Genomic DNA, 15,697 nt, shown 5'->3' with positions numbered 1-15,697 from the left:
ATCGGCCCAACCAACGGTTTGGCAACAAACGGTCCGGTAAGTATCGCCAGAACCAGGTATGTGATTATTTCGTAAGTAATGCTTACGACAGGCTATTTATTTTACAAGGAATCATTCAACCCGTGACATTGTTGCGTTATGTACTTTTGTCGATTCTTATGTTACGTTCATGTATTTAAATTATTCTTTTGTACTTTGGAATTTAATAATATTTTTTTCGATTAAAACTCGTCGCAAAACAAATTTACAAAAGTTATTCACCTTTCAAAAATGTATGTAAAATATTTAAAAGAATTTTTACAATTTTTAGCTTTTCTTAGTAACAAAATTGGACTCTCTTTTACATAAATTATAAGTGCTCAAGTAATGCTGGTAAATTACCATACTTATAAATAGCCATAAATCCCCTAAAAGCTTATACACTTAATCTATAAATATAGAACAAAAAGAACCAGAGCACTGGTAATTGAAGGTGAGCGAGCACTTGCTCTTACTCAACGATGCAATATCGGCAGGCCTTATCCCAGCCGTGATATGTGCTTTAGTTTTTTTTTTGCAAAGCCGGTGCCAGAACGGAAATCACCGCTTAATGACAGCCCACCGCAAGCAACCCCCCAACCCAGGCCAACCCCAGTTGGAGGTAAGCAACAATCGGCCGGACTTCTTCCGACCCGCGCGGTGCGTAATGCGTTTATGTAGTTCGCTCGTGAGACAGAGATAGCAGAAGAAAAACGATAAATAAAACCAAATCACAAATCAATCCCTTTCGTCCGCGGAATGGCATGGGGAAGCCAGTAAGAGTATGTGGAGGTTTTTGCTACCACCCCACGTCGAAAAACCAACCCCCTTACACCGCGCGGGGGTGAAATGCATCGCAGCAGTAAAAGAAACGCAACTTGATCAGCGCGAATCGATCAACAGACACACACACACCGACGAATGCGGGAGCAGTCGGTGCATCGGTTCCTGTGGGGCCAAACCACGGTCAGACTCTCCGACCGAGAGAGGAACAGTGAACGGAACCGAAGCCGAACCGGGCACGAATTCAAGTTCCGAGCGCCGACATCGGAACGGAAGTGCGGCCCGAACCGAGCGGGCCGAACCGCGAGCGCACGCATTAAAATGGCTTTACCCCTTGCGGAGCATCGCCGGGGCGTAGGGCGCGGTGCAGGGGAGGCAGCGAGCAGGAGAGACGATATAAAACCGGCGTCAAGTCGTAGCTGTATTTCAGTCTTTCAACAACACTTGTCGTAGCAACACCTATTTCCGAAGACGACGAACGGCAAACAACAGGGACAACCACCCTTCTCCGTGCAACTCAAATCCGGCCTCTGCAACGACCTACCCCCGTGAACCGTGCCGCTTTAGTGGGTGTCTGTATGTGCGTGTGTGTATGTTGTGTGCACGTGGGAGACAGTAGTGCCGTATCTCGAAACCGAAACCCGCCAACCAGCTAGGGTGCATTTGGGAAGGAAAAAGTGGAACCCGAGCCTATCTCTTTCTCGCTCTCTATCCCTCCCCAACGATCCCCGACGAATGTGCGTGCGTGTGTTTGTGTTCGGTGTGCGTAAAGTTGGAACACACTGTGGCCCTTAGAGCCCCACGTGTAGCAGCTGCGGACGGTGTGACATTGCGCTAGCAGCCCAAATTGATGGAGCAACGAATCGGTGGCATTCAGTGGAGTTTGTGTGCGAAAGCAGCAGCAGCAGCAGCAGCAACAGCTGAGGCGACCGAGTGTCCAGTCACGAGTTTGCGTGTGTCACGGAGTTGTGTGCACTAGCAGTGTAGAGTGTGCAGTATACGGACGAACCGGACTACCGAGTGCTTGTGCCGCGATCAGGTGTTGATTGTTGGAGCCAGTAGAGAAGACAGGAGAGAAAAAAACACGCGATTCGGACATACCGTAAGCCACCGTGAATGAACATTTGGAACACAACCAGCGTGCTTTGTGCGGAAGCCAGACTAGAGGAGTAGCCCTCGAAACACGGTGTGGTACGGAGAAAGCTAGGTCCTTCAGGAAACACTGCCAACAAAACGGTGGCACTGAAGGTGGCAGTAGCTGAGCATCCAAGTGGAAACGATTGCTTATCCTCGACCCTTGAACTCGCGATCCTCAGTGATATCAGAACATTCGGAATCAGGTCTAAAATTCTTTGAAGCAAACACACCAGTCGTCCAAAAGAAGTTGACTAGCACGTTTCTAGCAGGTGGAAGCGTGCCTAAAGTTTCCCACAAACCCGGTCTGAAGGAAGACAACCATCCGTTTTCCATCGAGATTTCGCGCAACCACGAACCGTAGCGACCGTAGATTTTCTTTCTGCAGTGCGGAGGAAAAAGATACAGTACGCTAATCGCCCTTGCCCTTTGCTTTATGCTCACCGCCCTTCACCGAGGCAACTACCACCGTGTGAGCACCCTAAACCGTGGACTTGTCGTGTCGATCGTGTCGAACGTGCATGCACTCAGGGCAAGCCAGTGAGTGTGTTGCGGCAATTGTGAAAGTACTTGAATTCCGGTGGAAACGAACCGTTCAGTGAAAGAGGTGCCTCGGCAGAAAGCTCTAACGCCGCTGTAGCTCACGCCACGAAATCTTGGCGCAGCAGTGAAAGGGAACGAAACCGTAGCGTAGCCGGGGTTTGCAGTGAGTACGAGTGTGTGTCTGAGACTGAGCTGAAGAGAAATTTACGCCACATACACATTAGCCGAGCGAGTGTTGCGGCAGGAAGGACACGACGACACAGCAGCCTACAACAACCATTTGCGTACGAAAATTTGCAAACACAGAAGCTCAGAAATCGGTGCGATCGTGTGTACGATCTACGGGGACTTGCTAGTGGGATTAGCTGAGCTACTATTGGTGTGGTTGCACATCACGGTCCATTCGGTTGCAGGGAAACAAGTCCCCACGAAGCGCACCTTCAGTAAACAATAAGAGTATACAACTTTGCTAGAGGAGATCTGCTGGATTCGGAATTCCTCTGTCGAAGCAATCAACAGACTGAGGAGGTGATAGCTGTAAAGCAGGCTGTGTTACAAACAAACAAATTGTACAATCTATGTCGCGGTGTGCGCGTTTGTAAATTTACTGTAATTAGTAGGTGAGTCACCGTCGAACGGAACTGAACTAACTCCCAACCTTCATCGGACCTTTTCCCCCCACAAAAAGACTGGATTAGCAGCGATCGGAACAGGTGACCGCACCAAGTGCGCCAACATCGATCGACGAACGAGCTAAAGCAACAGCAGCAAACAGTGCCTTCCGTCGAACCTTTTTGCTAAAACCCTTACGAAAGTAAAGTTACGGTGACAAAACTCGCCTCTGGAAAACGTACAAGAGGAAGCCATATTAGCCATATTAGTGGACAAGAAAGAAAGCAGTACCGGGCGCCGAAACTCTAACCAGTATGGCCGACACAAAGACGACGACGACGACGCCGACGACGGCAACGTCCAGTGAAGCAACGAATCTAGTGCCACCAAGCACAGCCACGGCAACGGAAATGGCAACGCAAACTGTCGTCGCCAAGAGTGACGACCACGGGCCCACCAGCGAACAGACGACTCCGGCGGAGACCACACCGGCGGTGAGAACGATGATCGAAACAGCGACGATGACTGACGCCACTGAGCAGCAGGAAAGTGAAAGTTCCGTACCGGAGTCACTGCCAGCGACGGAAACGGTTGCCCCGGTAGAAGCGAAACCGAGCTTGCCGAGTGAGCAGCCAGTCGAGCTGGAAGGTGCCGCCAAGGAGGCGGTCGAAGCGGAAGAAGAACCCGACACACTGTCACCGCTGATGACGGACAATCATACGTTCTTGCAGCATCAGGAGCTGATGCGCGAGGAACCGCTGGTCGATGAACAGCTGGCGTCGGACGAGCCGGGAAGCAGCAGTCCTCAGCAACATTTCCACCGTCACCATCATCACCACGGTGGCGAGGAGGTGCACGATTACGGTATCTACGATGACGATGAGCAGGAAGACGAGGACGAGGACGATGAGGATGAAGATATCGATGATGAGGATGAAATGTTTATGCGCGATCAGGATGATCAGGAGCGCAATATGAAGCACTCCGACACGAAGGAATCAATCAGCTCGATCGATAGCGATGTTTCGCTGTCGTACGATCGGCGGAGTTCCAGCGAGCTGCCACAACATCAGCAGCAGCTCCGGCAGAACTCTGAGGATGCCGGTGCCGGTTCGTCGGATGATGCGGCGAAGGATTCTGGGTGCGAAATCATGAAGAAGTCCTCGGGTGAAGGTGCGAATGAAGCTGGCACACAGGAAGACCCGGAGGATGGTGGTGCGTTCGAGATCCCCGACGATGAGATGTGCGAGCGGATCATTGAGCAGGTGGAGTTCTACTTCTCCAACGATAACATCCTGAAGGATGCGTTCCTGCTGAAGCACGTGCGTCGCAACAAGGAAGGCTTCGTTAGTTTGAAGCTCGTGTCTAGCTTCAAGCGTGTCCGGCAGCTGACGAAGGATTGGCGCGTGGTTGGGTACGCGATCAAGCGCAAGAGTGTAAAGATCGAGGTGAACGACCTGGGCACAAAGATCCGTCGTTTGGATCCGCTGCCCGAGCACGATGAAACGACGCCTTCGCGCACCGTTGTCGCTACCGGACTGCCATACGACAAGTACACCGTGGAGAAGGTGTCCGAGCTGTTCTCGAAGTGTGGTGAAATTTCGCTGATCCGTGTGCTCCGACCCGGTGGCCCAATCCCGGCCGATGTGCGCCAGTTCATCAACAAGCATCCCGAGCTGCAGCAGAACGAATGTGCGCTGGTGGAGTTCACCGAGTCGGCATCGGCCCGCCGTGCCCAGGCCATGACGGAGTTCGTTGTGCTGGAGCTGGTGGCACCGAAGAAGAAGACGGGCAAGAAGGCCACCAACGTGACGAAGTTCGTCGAGAGCTACAAGGTCGCCGCTGGACATGACATTGAGCGAAGCCGCGGTGGCGAAGGGTTCGATCGCTTCCGGATGCGCCGCGGATCGGGCTTCTATCCCAAGTCGGACATGATGGTCGGTACGATCTACCAGCAGGCGCAAGTTCCGCCGCACCACCACCATCACCATCACCATCAGATGCTGCCGATGATGAGCCAACCGATGCAGGCTCCACACCAGCAGGACCCACTGCACCAGCAGCAATCGCCCCCGATGCCGTACATGGTGCCTCACTCGCCCCAGCCACGCAAGTACTCGTTCGGCAACGAGACGTACGAGTGCTATCAGCCACAGTCGGCTCAGCAGCAGCAACGCCGGTCCAGCGCTTACTCCCTCGGATCGGACGCATCGCGCAAGTTCTCCAGCTGCTCGGAAGGTTACTCGAGCTGCGGTGAAATGTCGCGCCGTACGTCCGCTTGCTCGTCGGTGCCGGCGGAAGGCATGTCGCGGCGGACGTCCGCCTGCTCGGAAGTGCCATCGTCCCGACGCTCGTCGAACTGTTCGGACTTTTGCTCGTGCAATGCGCGTCGCATCTCGCAGTGCTCTACCGATCTGATGTATCGCCGTATGTCCCAGTGCTCGGCGGACCACACCGGTACGCCGGTACACTCGGCTCCTCGCAAGTATTCGGTCGGTTCGAACTACGATCGTAAGTACGCCAACTCGCCGGAACTTATGCAGCAACAGCAGCAGCCCCATCTTCTGCAGCGTCGCATCTCGATGGACTCGACCGGCGGGTACGATCGCAAGTTTTCGTCTGGTTCGATCACGGGCTACCACACGGACGGAAGCCCCAACATCTCGCCCCGTAAGTACTCGTCCGGTGGATTCGATCCACTGCGCAAGCTATCGAACGGTTCGGATCAGTACTACAATGGCCGCAAGATCTCGACCGATTCCGGGTACGATCGACGCATCTCGATCGGATCGGAATGTTCTGGACCACGATCGCGTGCTGGCAGCATCCTTTGCAATCATGCGGGCAACACGCCCCTACCGACGTCCGCCAGTGAAGCGGTCGTTCGCACTCCGATCGGACCGGATGGCAGCAAGGGTTTCGGTACGCGTACTCGCCGCATCGGACAGATTGTGCCACCGGCTTAAGGTGGGGTGTTGGCGTGATCGCAAGCCGCCTTCCTTGCAGTGCAGTATTCTGATTCATCTTCCACGAATATCGTCAATCTTCACACACATTGGTTCATCGTTTCGGTTAGGTATCTCTGGCGGGAGTACTGTGTGATCAGCATCACTTGTTAGGATTAGAGAGTTTCAGTGTGACATTTCGACGGCAGCTTTGCATCCCAGCCCATCCATTCTAAGCGTCAGCAGGCGAGGTGCGTAGGGTCCAGAACAACAACCCCCATCAGTGTGCGAGGGCTTCGTTCGAATCACTTTCACTTACAACCAGCTGGTGGCCTAGATTAGCACCAGCATCGGTAGGATTGCATTCGCACGCCAGCTCTCGTTCGCTCGCTCCCGCTCTCTCGTTCACTGCGCACAGCTCACAGTTGGCAGCAAGTTCAGCGCCACGACGCGAAACATGCGCGGTGGTATTGCGCAAGCTCCCAGCGAGCGAGCAGGGAACGAGAGTCAACGAGCGCTGAGCGAGAGAGCTGGGGCGCGTACACAAATGCGTACGTGGAGCTGTCAGACGGCTCGTGAGCTGTATCGACCGAGCGTCGGGCAGAAACGTGCGCAGACAATCTGACGACCGAAACACACAGAGTGTATCACTGTGTTTGTACAGCCGCAGTGCGCTCCTTTTTTTATTTGCAAAAAATCCCACAACCCCAGACGCTCTTGACGGGGGGGCGGGTGGGCATTTTTCATCTCACGATTCGACGACGGGCCACAGCTTCGCACGATCGCTCGGTACAGCGTACGCCACCAGTAGTGTTGGTGGTCGATCGTTTACCCCTCAAATTGCTCACATTGCGATCGCGTTTCACGCCCGACCAAGCCCTCGCGCGCGCGAAAGATTTCATTGAACTTATTTTAAGGATCGCGTGTGCTCCTGCGGCTTAAGCTAACCCTCACTTATTTAAGCTATGCGTCATCAGCACCTTCACTTTGCTGTTGCTGCTTAGCCCGAGACTCGCCTAATGATCTCGCCCGATCCCGCATCTCTAAGCCGCACGAGACATTTTGTTTACTCGGTGCGCGCACCGAGCGACGATCAGTAGCGAGACGAGAACGTCAAATGTCTACGCGACCTTGCTGCTCACGTCACCGCGCTGCCCAGAAGGGTAGTAGCAGGTTCGGAATGCTTGTCGAAAGGTTTTATTTATTCGCCGTATTTTGTGTTCGCGTTAGTAAGTTATCGTTCTTTGATTAGTTTTGTTTTCGGTTCGGCTCCATGTTGTTGTTTTGTAAGCGCTGTAGAACTTAAGGTTTCGTTTTAGTGGTGCGATCGAGCAGCGAATGTTTTACATGTCCCGATCGAATGCGATCAAATGTGAATTAATAGTCCGTCGGATAAGAGACTTAGCAGCTTAGGATAAGAATAGAATCGCTTAGGGATCGCTCCTAAGAGGTAGTATATAGTAAGAGATAGTAGTTTTAGCAGTTTTGCCCCGATTTTCGCATTGAAGAGAGAAGAAACAAAGTTTGGAAAAGGAAAACCCGCGACCAGTTAAACCGAACGAACGAACGTAAGCGAAATCTGCCCCGAAACGGGTTACGAACGGATGCCGAACGGGCAAATCCGGTCCCTGTCCATCTGGTTGGATAGGTCAAGTTCTGCTCCAGTGACTATACCACCTGGTTGAATTCTCACGCTCTCGGCCGCGTTGCCGTGCTGGACGTTTTTGGTTATCGAATGCCGTTTTTTTCGTGTTGTCAATCAGCAAAAAAGAACTACAAAATGGTAGTTCGTGGACCTTGACCTACTTGAGGTTTGTTTTTTGGTAGGGCAAGCAGGTAAACCGCGCATGGTGTGGATAAAGTTTTAGTTTCACGATTTTTTAAACCTCATCGCAAACTCACACTTGGGTTATCGTGGCGTGCTTTCACACACGATCGTTGTGGAGTGCTCTCGTGGATACCGCAACCACCACCACCACCATATTGGATTGAGTGACACTTGCCACTGCCAACCACGCACTCACCTGTGTCAAATTAAGCGTACAATTATCCACCAGCGTATCCCGAACTAGGTGTCGATGCAGGGAAATAGATGGTATTAACCGAAATGAAAGCATGACCTGATGGCGGACATTAGCTGCGCCACGATCACCGGGGGAGGAAAAAAACGCGCCACCTGCAGACACAATTACTTCCCAATTCCTAAATGGATTCGGTTTTCTCTCCGCAAGTTTGATAAATTGCACATACCCCGAGATGTGGTAACCGAGTAATGTGATACAAATGCTTGGGGGGTTTTTGTCGGTGCCGTTGTACTAGTCTTGTTTTTTTCTTCTACACTTCTCCCAATTTTGTGCACCACCTCGGTCTCGGTAGACTTAATTTCCGGTCCACGAGCGCATTAGCTTCCCGCTAGACTCGTCCGAACAACAGTATGACAACGGTTCGTTAGCTTTTCGAATTTTCATTGCTCCGCATTCGATGGTGTGGAAAATGTACCTCAACAGACGTACAGCAATTGGTGAGCCCAAACCTCCCCAAACCTAGCTAGCTCGCCTCAGCGGCCGTAGACTGAGGAAGTGAAATTATCAACTCGCTGTGCGGATGGTTTCGGCCGATGGGTTTTTTCGTTAGGGTACCCCTCCCCCCATTGTAAAGCACACTAAGCCATCGTTGTTAGTAGCAGGTGAACATAAAGATTAACGACCGCATTTCACCACCGAGCGATCGACGTGGATTGGCACGGAAGAAAAATGGCCGGATAGAGCCGGGTCTTCGATATTCCACTGTCTAGTGGTGGTGTTGCTACTGCTGCTTAAGCATTTGGAACAATGGATCTTGTTTGATGTTCCGCCGATGTTTTGGAAGGGCCAGGCTAAGCTACGGATTATTTCGAGCGGTTTAGGTCTTATTGCGGACGACTACCGTATGCACAATTTGCATGCTTTCATACTAGCTCCACAACACTGCGGCTATGACAGGTAGAGCCCTCATTTTGATGGATGATCGTGGCAGTTCGCCCGGTAAAAGGAAGCAATGAGGTTTGATGAGGTTTCGTTACTATCAACTGCTGCTCATTAGCGGGTGGAAGGGCAACTACACTACACCCGAGCGATTTCATGCTGGGGAAACAACCTGCCAATAATAATTACTACCAGTCGGCGTGCCGGGTTACTTTCCGTGTACGAAGTTACACTGCACGATAGGACGGGTAGGCGAAGATCTTTGTTGCGAAAACGAAACCAGCTGGCATACAGTTAGTTCCACCCGTTACAACACTGAACAAGGATGTCTATTCCGTGCTGGTTTCCGGTACGGGAAGTGAGCTAATTCGATGATGGCGGTTATCATCGTTCGTCGCATCGTTCGTGGATCACGTTCGTTCACGGTTTAGGGTCGCGCGGAGAAAAACCAAACACTTTTCGTGCTGCTTGCAGTGTAAAGGCATTAACGTTTAAAAGTGGCTGCTATGACAGTTAGTTTAGTATGGTCTCGAGTAACGAGTATATTAGTAATCAGTGGTGTTTTCGTTCGTTCTGCTTAATTACTGTTTCTTGATTCTTTCACCACCCTACGAAAACCTTTTTAAAGCCGCTGCTTATCGCAATCTTGCATACATAGAGATAGACAGATACAGATACATACAACAGGCGCTGGGAAGAATGCAACATACAACTGGACGTGCCCGGCAGGCGGTACCTCCAAAATGCTGATGCTAGTCACATTTTTGGGGGAGGATCACATGCTCGAAGGGACGGCCCAGAATATTCATAGTACTCGATCTGCTGCGTGTGGATCAGAGTTTTATTTTTTCACTCGTAAAACGAAATAGCCAGACAGTAGGAAAACGGATTTATACTTGTAAGTACTTTAATAATTATATTAATTATGGAGACATGTCAAGCCCGTGTGTCCCTCCCCCCCCCCCTCCATCCCTCTTCCTATTACCTTTACCTTCCCAACATCCTTTACCCCGCCCTACGATGAAGTTCGTTCTGTTATTATAATTTGTAATCATCAGCTATTATTTTGGTTAAAATATTCCCCCACCGGGGTTTATAAATAACGTTAAGCAGGCAACAGACAGGCAGCAAACAGAAGTAAGAAAGAAAACAATACGAGTGCTAAGCGTAATCAATGCAATAACTACGCGATACCCAGTGATCCAACTCCAGCCACGAAAGCCACGCATGGCAAGCGCCGATAGGAATGCCCGTGCGCAGTTTTCTGCCGTGTGGTGCCTTCGCTTGAGCTAGACATTTAATGTGTACGTGTAGTTTCGAGGAGCGTAACGTGTATTATTTGTCTAATTTTAAGAACGGTTTTATGTCGCGAAATAGCGAGCGTCACGCATGGTGGCGCTTAGTTGATAATACTGGTGTACTGGTTGGAGAGCGAGAGTGAGTGAGTGAGAGAAAATGAATAGAAATACAGGAAAGAAAGTATTTTATACATGTACTTGGCGAGGGTGTGTATTTCAATCATATCGACGAGGGGTACGCTAGTAAATTTAAAATGAAAGAAATTTTCTCCTTTTTGGTGTTTTCCACTTTGGGGGTTTTCTGCTTTGATGAAGAGAGAGGTAAGTTTGATTTGCTATCCGAAAGAAAATACTGTCTCCAAGATCAGTGGAGGATCAAGTCGCTTGGAGGACTCTAGCACGTCAAATCTGTTGACGTTGACGAGCCAGAGTCAGAGGCCAAGTGGAGATATTATACAAGGCTTCGCATGGAGTTTGAGGTTCCCAGAACCTCATAGCCAGCGTACAGGAAGATACCTCTTGGGGCCCTTGGAGTTCGGAAGCCCTCTAAAAAGATCAAGGCTCCCAGGATCTCCCAATCAGGAAGATACCTTCTGGGGAAGCTCCCTAACAGCTGCTTACTATGCTCATACTACGATCCACCGCTGTCCAAGATTGATGATTATTGTTGTCCAGAAATGTCAACTTTTGAGAAGAAAAATCGCTCTTGTATATGCAAAGAGCTTGAGGAGATCTAAAATTGTACTACTAAAATGCTTAATCCCCTGGACGGGGTCAAACAGAAGGCCAGTGTGCGAGACAGTGCTTCTAAAAATACTTCTTTTTATACACACACAGACTTGAAAGAGGAAATAAATGAAAGCTATTCGAAGTCCTTGACCCACATCGGAAGCAGGAAGGCAACTGTTCTTAGCAAGGTCGCAATCTATTCACGTAGTTGATGTGTACTATACAAAAAGATGTGGCTGACTTATACAAAATTGAGCCATTTTTGCCTACTTTTCCTGCAGAACTAGACATCGATTTACACCCTCCCTTCCAGTTATGACCGGCCAGTTACGCAACGAAGGCCCACCTATTACATCGTATCCCAGAATGTTGGAGCAATCCACCACGCACAGACACCGTGTCTTGGCTCTTGCCACTAATCCGGGCACTAATTCAATAAATTTTCCTAAATCCCATTTAAAGAAAACGATTTACCAAGTGTGTGACCGTCACCTGCACCGGAGGAAATGGAACCCCATAATCCGCTGCGCCTCTAGTTTGATGCCCTGAACAACCTTTAAAATACCCGTAAATCACAAAGTACAGTCAGCCAGATAGAGTAGTAAAACCCCATAAACTGTTCCACAGCCCCATTGACCTACATTCTCGTAGAGCTCTGCCCAGATGATGAAGGATCGTTCTAGTCGTTCTTGTGGAGGACCGGACGTGGATTAACGGGCGGGATTTGCGTACCCGTACGTGTCCTTCATCCAAAAATTTAAGCCAGAAGGTGCGTCCGCATAATCTCAAAATAGTTACACCCATCTCCGCGAGCGCGAGAACACAAACTACTGAATGTCACTAACAGAGAAAATGTCAACCACACAACATGACGGGCCCTGGTTGTCTGCGAGGAGCACGGTTCTCTCGCTTGAAAGAAAAAAACTGGAAAGAACACGGAAAGAAAAGTAAAAGTAAGGCGACAAGTTTTCCTTGATGATTGGACGACCGTTCTTCAAACCGTGATCGATCGACCGGCTTTATGGAATCTTGCGAGTTCTTTGCTTACGCAAAAACTGCCAATGAATCTTGGTCGGTCGACCGAGCCAAAGAACGTCCCTGGAGCTGTCAGCCGCGGTCAAAGGCGGTGCCTGCCATAAGGGTACATCCCCAGCATCGTGACTTCAAATTTATGACTGATGATGACCTTCGCGCGTCAAGCGGACGCGCACCGCCACACTGACCCAATCTTCGCCAGTTTGATCTAACGGGAGCGGAAGATTCTCCCCGATGGAGAGGCCCCTCGGCACGGGTAGGGAAGTACGTATAAATCATATAAATAGTACCGTCGGATGGATCGCTCTTGAAAAAGCGACCAGCAAAACACACGTAAGGTCCCGTGGCCTTACGGTGGAAAATATACAACGCCAAGTGTTTTTCGACGATCGTCGGGGTGGTCCTGCCTTTATGACGGTGACAAGCGGGATGACTTCGTCCCTCAAGTCTGGCGATGGGAAAGTTCATTGCTACGGCTTCGAAGTGATGAAGATGTGTTAATTTATTATTTACTAATCACACGCACGATCGCGCATGGAGCTGCCGACCATTTTGTTGGCATTCTAGTTGGAGGCCTATAAATAATATCATGCTTTCCCAAGCTGACGTTACGTCGATATGGTAATACGCAGGTACGGTATTATTGTTTTCCTTCTGCAACGAGCAACACAATGCATTGATGTGTGTCTGAGATGACTTTTTTAAGAAATCCGCGCATCATACCGAATAATAACGAGCGTCGCCCAAGGCCTTGGACGAGACAAAACAGCGCCCTCACTATGTAGTAAACAGATACATGACTATATTTGGCAATAAGGTGCTGTCAGTAAATACAAAAAAGCACACACACACACCGACGAATGGTAGGGATGCCGGCACGCAAAGGTCAACCGGATTGGCGGCGTGATGATGATTGTGTGCTGCTTTGTGTGTGCTGCCATTCGGGTTCGCGCTTCCTTCCGCTGTCGACCATGTCCGGTTTCCGAAAAGAGCACACTTCACCTTCGCCTCAGCGACACTTATGATACGTTTCTCACGCAGCTCCTGAGGTCCTGCACGAGCTGGGGAGGGGGGGGGGGCCTTTGAAGGGTGCTTCAAGGATCGCCGATCGTAGAACGAATTATGGCAAGTGTTCTCTAGAACACTCCACAAGGAAGAGGGTTGCTACTTCCTTCTAGCTGGTCAAAAAACTCTACACTCTAACAACAAAACAAAATCGCGTCATGATACAATCGCTATGCATAATAATGGCAACTCGCTTCAAAGCCTGTGTATATCGCCACCTAGAACACGCCGTTGCCGGCTCACGTGCGACATCAAGTATCGAACCACGCGTCGGTACTGTTCGGCTGCGGGACTGTGGTAAATATTATTCCAGCAAACATGCGTACACCTACCAACACACCATTTCGCTCTAGTTAGACGATAAATCCTTGGTTCGCCTTGATTGTGGCCGTCAAACATTGTACGCAGCGCGATAAAGTGGCTGGGGTGCGCGCGCGCACGCTCAGCACTCTAGGGAAAAAAGGGGCACAGATTTGAAGGAACAAGGTAAACGGTGATTACGCATCGCGCCGGGAGTGTTTTTGGGGGTGCAATCAAAACTGTGGAGTGGAGTGAGTGTATGTGTCGGTTGTGCCGTACGGATTGGGATTAACCTTCCCCGGAGAAGATGATTTATGGTTTGTGTATGCGATTGTAACAAATAGATAGTACATACATAACAGATGGCATAGTTTTTTGCTTTGTTTTTGTAAATTTTGCTGACCTTGCCTTAAATAAAAACGTTTTGTTGTAATAGCTCCGTGTTGATAAACTGTGGTTTATTGTTGATGAACTAACGATCGACAGCAACGAAACATAGCTGCTGGGTGTGGAAATACAGTTTTGTTGCTGGAGATTGTATTGATACACTTCCGATTTCTATTCAGTTCAGGTTACAAACAAAGTCTTAGTTACTACCAACATAACCAATAAAATAAATCGTTCATGGAGTTCACCTTCAGCTTGCGTCATCCGCGGAGTATCATATTACTAGCAATTGTTTAAAATTTTTAAATAAAACCCTCAGCGTCCAAAATATTTTTAATAAATTTTTTTATTCTTGGCTCTATGACCTGCTAAGCAATGTCAGTCATATAATGGCAAACTAGACTTCTTTTTGCTTCGAATCCGGATAGCTACGACTACAAGAGAACGGTTGGGATTTAATACTCGTTTCTGCTGAATGAAAGAAAGGAGCATTTTTTAGTTTTCTCCTTTTAAAGGACAGCCCAGCCGTTTTGCTGATCAAATCGGCCTTTAATACAAAAAATAGAGTAAAATAAAAAAAAGTAATAACAATTTTTAACGTATAACAATAACAAATAACGTATTTTGTCGATTGTTAGGACTATTGCATACAAAAAATATTGTAAAATAGGAAACGAAGAAATAACACGAAAAATGACATATAAATCGTACCGCTGTGTCAAAAGTACCGCTGTACAAACGCTAAATATGCTTCTCGCTACACAACGCCTGAGAGTGCTGCAATGTGTATTGCAGATTGCATACCTTCGTTCAAATTGAATCAGGGAAGATTAATCTTCGTTGAGCTAGGACTTCTAGGCAAGAATTTAATTTTATTATGAAATGTTTCTTTACAAAAAAAATTATTCAATAATAAAGCAGACCCAAAGAAAATCTTCCTAATCTGATACATTCAAATGTTCAACTAAAATATTCTAAAATGTTATAAAAAAAGGATATGTTTTTCATTATTCTTAAGCGACGTTTAATGCAAATTTTGTTAGAGAAAGATCTTATGATATAATGGAAACAAACTAAATTGGGATCATTATATTTAGCTTCGTAGCCGAGCATCAGCACATACGGCGTTGACAACGCAACGTCAAGCCGTAATACTTGAAATATAAAATAAAATAAATTTACCTTCGAATTTCTCCTATCGTTTGCTGACGAAGCCATATTTACACATCAAAACAAAGCATAATGTGAAAATCTTACTAGAAAATAATAAAGAAAATGAATGATAAACGCCCCAAGAACCTTCGCCACACTGTTCCTGCAAGGCATAATTAATAAAGACAATATTTCTGGTGTCAATCAACGGAACGGTTGCCAAAAATCATCGTTGCCTTCCTCATCACTAACGGTGGCCCACAAACGACCGAATGAACCAATCATCATTTCACGCTCCAACATGTTCTCATTTGGACTCTGACCAATAAATACGCCTCCACAAAGATTTAGAGCGGATTGAGCAGATTCAGCCGGCCAAGGCGCCACGATTATGGATGCTGCTAATTTTCTCAAATTACAAGACCTGTCAGTTTTCCCGTTTTATTGCAAGGTTGTCCTTATTTTAATGTAGACTAAAACATTGTTTTCCTAGCGATCTTGTTGCTTTAACCTTGAAGATTTAGTGTATAATATGAATATAATTTATGGCTTAAGTTTGCTACCCATCAAACGTCTAAATTAAATTTTGAACAGTAGCGAAATACAGCTGAAATAGCCTGAGCTCTAGCGTCAAAATCCATTCCACGTCACCAACTAAACAACTGCCCCGTAAAACCCCACGCTGACCATCGGGCACGACAGAGGCACGATTTAATTAGCGATAATTTATGCA

The 15,697-nt window shown here is 48.4% G+C and overlaps 1 protein-coding gene across 1 annotated transcript; it reads left to right on the top strand.

Annotated features, from left to right (window-relative positions):
• The first annotated feature begins 1,153 nt into the window (after positions 1–1,153).
• On the top strand, positions 1,154–10,493 carry LOC118517325. The gene has a single exon (XM_036063305.1). The coding sequence runs from the start codon at positions 3,405–3,407 to the stop codon at positions 6,054–6,056; it is 2,652 nt and encodes an 883-aa protein (XP_035919198.1). The 5' UTR covers positions 1,154–3,404; the 3' UTR covers positions 6,057–10,493.
• The last annotated feature ends 5,204 nt before the right edge of the window (positions 10,494–15,697 follow it).

This window comes from Anopheles stephensi, unplaced genomic scaffold (assembly GCF_013141755.1).
Source record: "Anopheles stephensi strain Indian unplaced genomic scaffold, UCI_ANSTEP_V1.0 ucontig94, whole genome shotgun sequence".
NCBI lineage: Eukaryota > Metazoa > Arthropoda > Insecta > Diptera > Culicidae > Anopheles > Anopheles stephensi.
The sequence above is the reverse complement of the archived record's forward strand: the minus strand, read 5'-3'. Positions and strand labels throughout refer to the sequence as shown.

Coding starts and splice junctions, on each gene's coding strand:
- LOC118517325 (XM_036063305.1), top strand. CDS start 3,405: ATGGCCGACACAAAGACGACGACGACGACGCCGACGACGGCAACGTCC.